The following is an 11,780-nucleotide window of genomic DNA, read 5'->3' on the forward strand; positions in this document are numbered from 1 at the left end:
TTTCTTTCAAAAGAGTACCAAATTTGATTAATTTTGTTTCCCGAAAAGATGACTAATGACTCTTGCCAAGAAGAATGAAGACAATTTAAATGCGAACGTGAAGTTCGGAGAGAAGAGGACTTTCGATTCTTAAGAATGAAAATGATATTTATTTGTGTTGGTTTATTTTTATAGTATTTATTAAATAACTCACTTTTTTATGATCATTAGTTTGAAGATTTAATACAAAGAAAGATAAATTTATCAAATTATAATTAGTTTATAATTATTTTAAATAAATCTAAAGAATTATTTAAAAATATCAAATAAAAGATGTAAGCATAATATCCTAAACCACAACTCACAAGAGAGCAGAGCAAAACCCGAAGGGGTCTCTAAAAAGAAAATATGATTATTTCTTTGTTAAATATTTGCCCCAAAAAAAAGAAGGTGTGGGGGATATATTGCAATCATTTGTAAATTGAGACAAGGGAGAAAGAGATAAGGTGAAAGAATGGCTAACAGCATTTTGAGTAGTACATATTCATGTGTGGATTTTAGGAGTTGGAGAAAATTAAGATCAAGAATGTTAGAGTGTGGTGTATCTGGTAAAGGAAGAAGTGCCATTTTTACAAATGATATCGAAATTGGAAAGAAGCTTTATCTTGGTATGGATTTTGGAACATCTGGAGCTCGATATTCTCTTATTGATGGTGAAGGTACTATTCATGCTGAAGGAAAGAGAGAGTACCCCCTTTATATGGTAAGCTTATTCACAATAATTAAGCAAAGTAGTTGTAATTAATGGGTGCAAATTCTTGAGGTTTAAGTTACAACTTTGTACATTAAGTTCTATATGAAAGTAAATGAATGATTCTTTTGGTCTTTCTGGAGGAACTATTTTATACCATAAATCTATACCATGCTGGTAATGTGGTGCATATAAGTATATCTGGTGTGTGTAATGGTTATATCTATATCATGCTAGCCCATTAATTTAGTGAAACATGCCTTCAAAAGAGATGAAATTGTTTTATTTACTAGAAAGAAAGAGGAAAAAATGGACTGGATACAATCATGGAAAGACACACTCTTTTTACTCCTGGATGATGTCCCGATCAGTCTCCGCGAAGTTGTTGCGTCCATTGCCATTGATGGGACCTCTGCAACAACTATCATCATAGATAGGTTGGTAGTTGCTAATTTTTGTACTTCCCTTTTCTTCATCTAATTACCTGAAGAATATATTATTTCTCTCTACAGTAGGAGCGAAGAGCCATTGTCTAGAGCATTCCTGTATAATGAGAGCTGTCCTGATGCCTTGCCTTTGGTGAAGTCTATTGCTCCTGCAAAACATACAGTCTGCTCTGGATCCTCTACACTTTGCAAGCTTGTCTCATGGTGGAACTCTTATCCTTCAAGCAAGGAATCTGCGGTATTGCTACATCAAGCTGATTGGTTACTGTGGCTACTCCATGGAAAGCTGGGCGTGTCTGACTATAATAATGCTCTGAAGGTAACTGTTATAAACACACGCTTTCTGTCTTTTTACCCTATGTGTCTACCAGGGGAGTAGGCACATGTATGCCAGGGTGTCCAATTAAAAAAATGCCGCATATACAAGTATAATGACACACGAAGTGATTAAATAACATATTTTGGACACCCTTGACATAATAGGTTGTTATAGCCTAGTGATTTAAGATTTCTTGAATGTGTGTTTAGACATATTTAATGAGTAAGTGCTTGCGTGTTGAAATCTCACTTGCAACGATTTTTTCCCCTTTTAAAAAGAGCTTTTGTTGTTTAATTCGTGAAATTTTCTGGCTCCGCCACTGGACTGTCTACTAATGTACTGAAGCTTCCTTTTGTTGCAGGTTGGCTATGATCCGGAAATGGATTCGTATCCGCCTTGGCTTCTATCTCAGCCATATTCTCATCTTTTACCTTCTGTGCAAGATCCTGGTACTAAAATTGGGTGTATGAAGGAGGACATAAGAACTCAGTTTGGTATGTTCTTAACTTCTTTTCCTTAAGAAATGGATTAAAGCTAGCTGAATTATCATTGACTAAAACTGCTTCTTGTTTTCTACTTCCAGTTTTTAGCTGTATTATCATTTTCAATAAACAACTATTGGTGAGGTGTGGGAAATTGTATTTCCATTTGGCTTGTCCTCAAATAGATCTTCTCAATTGAAATTTATGAATATTAATGTTCCTAATTGGTGTTACATGGACCAATATTAGGACCATTATTTTTTATTTGGGTTGCTAGATATATACGTAGGCCAGTGAGGGTGGAGGAGATGTGAACATCAATTGATCTTCTTTACATGGGAGAAGAATTTTCCATACTTTTCATATCATAATGAGGGATGATGCATATCTTATTAACTCGAATTATTGTTGATTTTTAGTACTTTTTGCTTTTTTTCTGATGTTGTACCGCATTTTTCTAATTCATAGTCTGTTGAGAGTTACTTTTATTAATTTTGGAAATATTCCAAATTTGTCCTATGATATTTAGTTCTTTGCAGTTGCTGTGGGGATTCTGCATTACCTTTCTAGTTCAAAAACAAAGAAAGAGAGGAACTTTTTGCTAATATTTCCATTCCTGTTTTTTATTCGGATTAGATAACATGGATTTTGAAGCTCCAAGAACATGATGGTGGTTTTGGAAATTAGAGACTTGCTACTAATGTGTTCCTTCACTTTATCAGGTTATCCAAAGGATTGTCTTATTTGTACAGGAACCACAGACAGTATAGCAGCATTTCTAGCAGCACGCGCTACTCAACCTGGAAAAGCCGTATGTTTTGCATGCTTATTTCTTTTGATTTAGAATAGATATAATGAGAAAGGTGCTGTTGCTAGTTCCGGCAGATACTTTTCGGGATATAATCAGACAAAACTTGCAGAGCTGATATATTTAATGGTTTTATCATCTAGTCTACCAAGTACTCTTTTGGTGTGGGTTTCTTATAAGTTATAACTCCTTAGACCATATAGCGCAGGGAATCTCTATCACTTCATTATCTACTATATTTTTTATGCTAACAGCTTTTCACATAAAAAGAAATTCACTAGCTCTGCTCTCCAGTCTAGTAAGTTTTTTTGTTCTAGTTAATCACATGCTTGTTCTCGTACTAAGGTAACATCTTTGGGTTCAACACTTGCTATCAAACTACTAAGCTCCAGAAGAGTAGAAGATGCTCGATTTGGAGTATATAGCCACCGTCTTGACGATAAATGGCTTGTAGGAGGTGCTTCAAACACAGGGGGAGCAGTTCTTAGGCATCTCTTCACTGATGAGCAGTTGGAGAAACTAAGTGAACAGATAAATCCCTTTGAGACTTCCCCTCTTGATTATTACCCCCTTCAAGCAGTTGGTGAAAGATTCCCTGTGGCAGATCCAAAGATGGAGCCAAGGTATTTAACTATGCTTGTGCTTCTTGCTAAAAAGTGAATAACCAGCTAGTTGGAACAAACTTAAATTCTGAGGTAGTGATTTTGGTGAAAATTATAATGTTACACTTTGATTGCTTTGAATATCTTGATTCTACAAGTGTCACATTTACTCCACTATGGAGTTGTCTTACTGTTCATGGTCCAATAAACTTGGAAGTTTTCAGATAAAATCCTGCTTTTCCACAAGCCCATGGTGTCTAGGTGTTCCAAACTATTGATTCTTGTAATACAACAACAATAAAATACCCAAGGAAATCCCACAAGTGGGTTTGTGGAGGGTGATGTGTACGCTTTCTTACCCTTACATTGTGAAGGTCAAGAAAGGTTGTTTCTGCTAGACCCTTAGTTCAAGCAAAGCATATTAACATCAAGTATGGAACTACTGTGGAGAAGAGAACAGTAGCAACAAATAATATGAGAACCAAAGCAAAGAAAATAATAGGTAACAATAAAATCATATAATTAGATAGAAGGAGAGTAACAATAACAATTCAAGTTAAGGAAACAAGACAACGCTCAACTACTTACTAACCTTCTACCCTGAATTTTGACCTCCATATCCTCATATTTAGGGTCATATACTCGGTAAGTTGTAGGCATGTTATGTCATATCTAAGCACATTTCTCCAATACTTCTTTGGCCTACCTCTCTCTTCTCCTACCCACCATAGTCAACCTAATACCTCCTCACTAGGGCATGTATGCATCTCATCTTCACATGCCCAAAACATCTCAACCTCTCCTCCCTCATCTTGTCCACCATGGAGGCCACTCCCTACCTTGTCTCAAATATCTTCGTTCCTAACACATCAATCTTAATATTCTCATTTCCACCTAAGTTGCTCAAACTCCTTTCGGTGCCGCACCCGTGTCAACACGACATAGGTGTGGGTGTGGGATCTGTACCCGATTTGGTCAACCGATTTTTGGTACTTTGACCAAATTCAAGGGAGGAATTCTAGACAGATCCAATGGTTTCTGTAATCTAAACAAAAGCTAAGGTGAAATTGAAGAAAATGGAATTCCTTGTATATATAAATTTCTATTGATACTCCTTTTCTTTTATCTCCTTTCAAAATTTTCCTCTTGATCAATATTTCTTCTCAAGTTTTCCATAATATCTCATAATTTAGGTTTTATAACTCTATTGTTAGATATTTGGATTATTTTTAGCCGAATCCCCACACCCATATCCATATGCATGGATCTGTATTCCCGAATTTTAAATTTAGATCATTGAGGATCCGACCTTTAGATACGCACCCGTATCAGACACCCGCACCTGAGTCCAAGCAACTTAGATTTCCACAACTTTCATCTTTTAGACGTGCGAGCCCAGAGTCCTTGACAGGCCAACAGTTCGCCTCATACAACTTAGCTGGTCTGACAATCGCTTTATAATACTTACCTTTTAAGTCTTGCACATTCTTATCACACAAGACACTTTGCGAGCCTTTATTTCATCGACTTTGCTCCAATACGGTGTGTAACTTCATCATCAATCTCCCAATTTTCTTAGATTATTGATCCAAGATACTTTAAACTTCCTCTCTTGGAGTTGACCTGAGTAACAATCCTCACTTTCACATCTACCTCATGGGTAGCGTCGTTGAACTTTCAGTCTAAGTTCTATGTCTTAGTCCTTCTCACCCTAAACCCTTTAGACTCCAAATTCTGTCTCCAAACCTCCAACTTATCATCAATCCACGACGAGTCTCGTCAATCATGTCAGTCACTTTATCTTTTTCGCTCTTTCATCAACATCCATGGTTGGATTTACAAATGCCAACCAACCCTATTGATTTTTGTTATATGGAATGGTTTCTTCTTTGATTCTTAAGATCAAAGGCGGGAATTCTCTCTGGATTCCTATCGGGCTGCTGTTATGTGAACTGTTAGTGACAGGCTGGTTCATTTCACGTTATCTCAAAACAACAATAATCAGTATAAATTTCAAAGCTGTTTTTTTATCCATTAGTGAGTTATACAAAATTAATTCTGTGAGCCACACTTTTAGCTGATTTTAGAGGATGTAAATAAGTTGCTAACAATCTATAAACCTCACATTAACTTTAAAGGATTCTACTAAATACAAGTAGAATTAAAGTATTTGATGATATCATAGGTGCTATCTGGTGTTCTGTTTTCTGTTAATATAGTATAATCCAACTCTGTGAATAGTGGTCATGAGTCTTAAGAAGGTGCTCAACGTTCATTTACTTGATGACTGAAGTAATAGGGACGTTAATCGTATATGCTGTGACTTTTTAGTCAATACAAGACGGTAAAAAAAAAAAAAAAAAAGTCAATACAAGTTGCAGCAAGATGATTTGACTTTTTACGCAAAGGCCAAAGCATACATATTGTGTATAAACTAGAGATGGTTTATTTCATCATATGAGACCTTTAAAACACTAGTACCCAAAATAATTTATTGCTGTCTTAGAGTTCTGCTCATTCTGTTTTCAAGAACAGATACTGTACAATAGATTCTCCGCATTTCATGGTGTCGTGTTGTGGTAGATTCCACGGATTTTTGAAATTCTCCATATGTATGTTGTTGTGTAGAGTATTGAAATATGCAGCAAGTGAAAGAAGTTTGGAGTTGTTTGTGCAGGGGGGCCTTTAGAGTCATGTCCTTATGGTGAAGATAGACTTATTACCTGCAATGTTTGGAAAATACGAATTCCCAATCTTTGTAGATCATAATGCGCACCCCTTCACTTTTCTGATTATTAGTTGTTGTTAGAAAGTAAAAGTAAACTATTTGCCATAATAACCAATCTATGTGCTTTCTAATGTTCATCTTCGACACAATTCATTACTCACTTACCATTTACATACAGGTTACATCCACGTCCAGAAAGTGATGTTGAATATTTGCATGGTATTCTTGAATCAATCGCTCGCATTGAGGTAGTTTGGTGGCATGTTCCTCCTAATCTAACTAACATCTTGCTTCTATTTAGGACTTGCTAATACTGACATTATGACATTTAGGCAAAGGGATACAAGTTGCTGAAGGATCTAGGGGCTACCCCTGTTGAAGAAGTGATCACTTCTGGAGGAGGTTCTAAAAACCAAAAATGGATAAAGATACGAGAGAGGGTACTCGGTTTGCCTGTGTGCAAGGCAGACCAGACTGAAGCTGCCTATGGAGCTGCATTATTGGCAATGAAGGGTGCTTGTGAAAATGCAACATCTGATTAGAAAAGTATAATGTTACTGGTGTTTGAGCTTATCTAGTAATGATTATGCTATACATTTATGCAATATTCCAATTTAGTAATGTCTGCAAGGAGCTTCTCAACGCAAATTGTCTATTTGAAGGAAATTTCCAAAACAAGCAGTATCAATTTATTTTGTGTTGTTGTTGTGTGTGTGAGGGGGGTAGGGGAGGAATAGTGAATGTGAAATGCTTTCAAACTTCTCTTTTTTCACTCTCCCTAACCAAACAATAGTAGAAACGAAATAGGCTAAAAAATAAATGCACTTAAACTATGTGAAATTGAACAAAAATGTGTTTCATTAATAGTTTGATCTAAAAATATCCCTATTTGCTAATAGTTTGATTAAAAAAAATGACCCTTTCTTAATAAATATATCATTGTTATAAAATGAAGATAATAAATTGAAATTAAGAAGAGTAGAGATAGAGAAAAACAAAATAATAATAGTAGTAACTTTCCTTTATTATTGAATGTTTTTACTTCTTGTTGTTATTTCATATTACAAGAGGAGATATATATATATATATAGAGGTTGTAAAACTTGGGCACAAAGAAACTTGGTGACAAAGTTTGCTTGGGCACAACGTTACTTGGCCACGAAGTTTACTTGGCCACAAAGTTACTTGGCCACGAAGTTTATTTGGACACAAAGTATATTGTGTGAATATCCATTTTACAACACTCCCCCTTGGATGTCCATGTAAAAATAAATTTAGTGAAAGAAAAAGTTTAGTAATACGCATTGTTTGCTGCCTCATTAAAAACCTTTACCAGGAAAACCCAGTGGGATAAAACCTAATTAAGGGAAAAAGAGTGCAGTGCGTATTTACTCCCCCTGATGAAAAATTACCTAATATTTTGAAGATGGCATATTCCGATCTTGTGACTCAGCTTCTCAAAAGTTGAAGTTGGCAGTGTCTTGGTGAATACGAATTGTTGAACATTTGTTTAGATATATTTTGGCTAGTCACCTTTGATGTGTCCTCCTCTTAGTTGAGCACATCCAGCATTGTCTTCATATAATGTTGTTGGAATATCTCTTTTCAAAGAAAGACCACATAATTTCTGGATATGCTTATAGATCTCATCCAAATATATTTTGACAATTACTCAATTTGTGATCTTGTCGGTCTAGACAAATTGCTCATTTGAATTTTTAGTAGCAACAATCAAGCATTGAAAGATACTTTCACTTGTATAACAATCAAATTGGTTTTCGTGTGGAATGATTTTATATGACAGTATTCCGACATGAAAATAAATAACTTTCTTCAGGTCAAACTTCATAATCTCCTGCAATTTCATGGTCAATAAATCTTGACACAATTGATCTAATAATTTATATCGATATTTGATTCACTCTAATATTTCCACCGATAAGAGTGATGTTATATTTTGCATGCATATTAATAAAATTATTTACCATAAATAATAATAGCAGGATACATATGTGCACCAATTGCACTATGACATGGTATTTTCTAACCATTTTAATGAGATCAAAATTGATCTTTATGTTATGCGATCTTACAACCATTGGGGTACTATTCAATGGAATCACTTTACAACCTTTTAAATCCTTCAGGAATTTTCATATAATATTTACATTCTAGCTAGATATGATATTCATTCATCATGCGTATTCAAGTTTTTCATATATTGTCAGAAAAATAGAAACCTCATTGCATCCACCTTAGGAGAATACATCTTCGTACAATAATGTCAGGACATTTGCGAAAAGTCTTTATTTTTCAATGCACAAGCTGTACTTTATATTTTACGATTTTACTTATCGCACAATAATTCATTTGTATCCCATTGACATTATATTTTGGTATATGGACAAAAAGTTCAAAACATCAGTTTTCCAAGGGAAATAAAATATACTTGAATTGTATTTTCTTTGGCCAATCATTTATTTGTCAACTCTCGACAGATTTACCTAATGTTAGAGAATCTGGCATTCACCCAACTTTATTTGGAAACTCATCTTTGTGCATTGTGTATGGTGGAACAATTGAATATTATATTGTGCATTTAAATTTGTAGATGATAATTATTTGGTTCCTGACCCTGAACCAATTATAATAGGGGAACCTTGTTGGCTTGATACGAACAAGTGTTACACTTTAAATAACACATCTCATACCAAATTTCTTTTGAAAGTTTTGTTCTCATAACCAGTGGTTTAGCTATAATTGGAGGCATATAATTTCTGCTTAAACCACTTGGATATAAATCAACATCATCAATATAATTTTATAATTTAAAATGTGCTCTTGATTATCACTTCGAGCAAACAACCTTTGTAAAAATCAAATTGCAAGTTGATAATAAAGCACATGCGACCATAACATACATGCATCTATATAATAGTAAATGGTCCACATGGCAGGTGAACGGGACCATATTCACCTTTTTATACATTTCAAAATTTCAGGAGATATAATCTCAACCTTAGCTGGTGCAATGATAGTTTTATCATGAGAACAAACAACACAATATAATTCTTGAAGAATTTATTATTTTTTCAATATATATAACCACATGAATTCTCATTTATTTTCGTGTCACATTTGAATTGGGATGGTCATCAACCGATCGTGCCAACTTATATTTATTTTCAATAAACTTCTAGTTTATTTTGCATGTGATTACATCATCATGTCCATATTTAGTTACCACAAACAATATGAAAAATAGGTAATCTTGACTATTTCTTTGAAACTTAAAAAGTTTCTTTCGAGACTTACTACAATTTCAATATCATGAGCAATTTTATTCTTTGGGTAGTAGCACAATAGCTCACCAAAGCTCATAATTAACATTGGATACTATCACATATTTCATAACATTGTTTGTGTGGTAAACATCTCTTTCAAGGAGAAACTTGTATCATTATTGTCATGATCAAAATCATTACAAGTAAGACTTTTTTTTCTTGATTTACTTTTGTCATTAGTATCTCTTCCCTTTTGTTTAATATCATGCAAAAAAAATTTTATTTACGCACTTGATACATAACCAATGACAAATTTTTGTGGCAGAAAATTATTTCTTTTTTTTGCCATTTCGGTAGTTTATACTAAAACATATCATAATATTTGTGATGTACTAAAAGTACTTGACCAATGATTATTTATACCAAAATAAATTTCTTTATTTCTCTCTAACCTCCCATTGGGCTGAGTTGTGGTATTTATTAAATCATACATGAGGATGTCCTTATTTATAATTTTCATCATCTCTTGACACATTCACTTTTGAGAATGATCCACTTTTCATGATACTTATCACAAGTCACATTCTCTTCAAGGAATTGACTATAATCATATATTCATGCTTCATAATTATTACTTTCATTAGAAGTTCATTGTCATGCTTTGAAATTTATCATATTCATATGACATACCTTGAAATCACTTTTGAAAGTCAAGTGTATCACCACTTTTTCATCCTTTTCTTTGATGGAGGATTTATAAACTTATCAAATTATTAGGTCTCATAGCAAACATGTTTCTAATGACCTTTCATATCATTTGATGACAAAAATTGCCTTCACTCTTTGAAGGACCATTTCGAGAACTCGTAATGTTCTTTCTTTTATAATTTTCACTATGATGAGTATTATTATTTTGTCCATTCACGTTCATATTCATATGTCCAATCATAAAATAATCTTGTCATCTTTCAGACTTTTATTGTATTGCTATCACTTTCACTTAAATGAACGGAGCATATTCAGTGGGACGGACTTCACAATTTTTAGCAAGAGCATATCGATTTGCTCAATCATCATTATATATCAATATATTGCATTGGGACTTTAGCCCAATGCCTTATCCATACAAAGGTGTGTTAGGCCAAAATATGAAGGGACTTGAACCCAAAATTTTATCATCATGGTGCATCGAGCTAGACTTTAATCGATGTCTTACCCCTTTGATGCGGTGAAATTTGAATCCACCATCTTACCTCAATCAATGGCATCATATATAGTCCAAAATAAAATTCATCCTTGAGCCTTTAAAATATTGTTACTTTGTTATTAATAGCACAAATAAATTTAGTCATAATAACACTTCAAAAGATCATATACAAATTATTATCGAAACAAAGTTGATCCTCATTACTATTTTCAACTTAAAATTTATATGAATAATTCACTTATTGAAAGATCAACAAATTAATTCTCAACATTGACTTCATTTGTTCCTAGTTAAGAAAATTTCTTTCTTCAATTATAATTCATAGATAAAGCAACTAGAGGTAAGCACTAATAATCACAATAAATAAAATGATATCTCAAATTAAATTCAACTTATGAGGATAATTATTTGGCTCATCATATATATATTTTTATCTTATTTCATGATTCAAGCTATATCCAACCTCATTTGGAATTGTAAAGATTATTACTTAAAAATTGACATAATAATTCATAATAACAAAATCCTTCTAACTTTTCAAGATTAGAAATCATTCAAATGCATATTTCTAACGGAAAGAAAACTCAATATGCTAATCCTTTTTTAAACATAGTGACAAATGAAATGAAATCTTTCTAAGGTGTTGAACTATTTTCGAATCAGTGAAATGACGCCTTCATGTTAGAAATGAAATTTTAAACATATGTAGATGAATATTTTATAATGACTATACATATATATTCTCATATTTGCACATAACATGTCAATAATAATCTCACTTTTCTTTTTATAGGTTAATTAAAGTGAAAACCAAAGCTCAAATAACAAAATAATTTTAATATTATTACTATTATTAATTTTGTTTAGTTGAGCCAAAATAAAGCATAGAGAGGAAATATACCTCTAAAGAGAGTGAAAGAAAATCACAAATTTGAAAGTGAATACGTCATAGCTATTGCTAACTAAAAAGCTTATTTCAGTTAATTATATGTAGTAAAATTCACCGAAATCAAAGTTCATACCATACAAATATTTATTTACACTAATATATAACAACGACACCGACGGTAATGCAAACATAAACATCTTTTGCTAGTACTAATAAGTTCTAAACAACTTTCTAAAAACTCTTGTTATCAAATAAATGTTAGATTCAAATAAGAGATACGGGAAG

The 11,780-nt window shown here is 33.2% G+C and overlaps 1 protein-coding gene across 3 annotated transcripts; it reads left to right on the plus strand.

Moving 5' to 3' along the window:
* The first annotated feature begins 448 nt into the window (after positions 1-448).
* Positions 449-6,737, plus strand: LOC125840699 (D-ribulose kinase). 3 transcript variants are annotated; one of them, XM_049519662.1, is made up of 8 exons: positions 449-742; positions 1,028-1,167; positions 1,243-1,495; positions 1,857-1,989; positions 2,700-2,788; positions 3,131-3,408; positions 6,294-6,363; positions 6,448-6,737. In XM_049519662.1, exons 1-8 carry the CDS (start codon positions 494-496, stop codon positions 6,655-6,657), a joined length of 1,422 nt encoding a protein of 473 aa, XP_049375619.1. In that variant the 5' UTR covers positions 449-493; the 3' UTR covers positions 6,658-6,737. The 3 variants fall into 3 exon arrangements, with proteins under 3 accessions (XP_049375619.1, XP_049375621.1, XP_049375620.1); XM_049519663.1 differs by having other exon boundaries at positions 470-742; positions 1,024-1,167; XM_049519664.1 differs by lacking the exon at positions 1,028-1,167 and having other exon boundaries at positions 467-742.
* Positions 6,738-11,780: the final 5,043 nt, after the last annotated feature.

This window comes from Solanum verrucosum, unplaced genomic scaffold, assembly GCF_900185275.1.
Source record: "Solanum verrucosum unplaced genomic scaffold, falcon-dt-bn FXZP01000176.1, whole genome shotgun sequence".
NCBI lineage: Eukaryota > Viridiplantae > Streptophyta > Magnoliopsida > Solanales > Solanaceae > Solanum > Solanum verrucosum.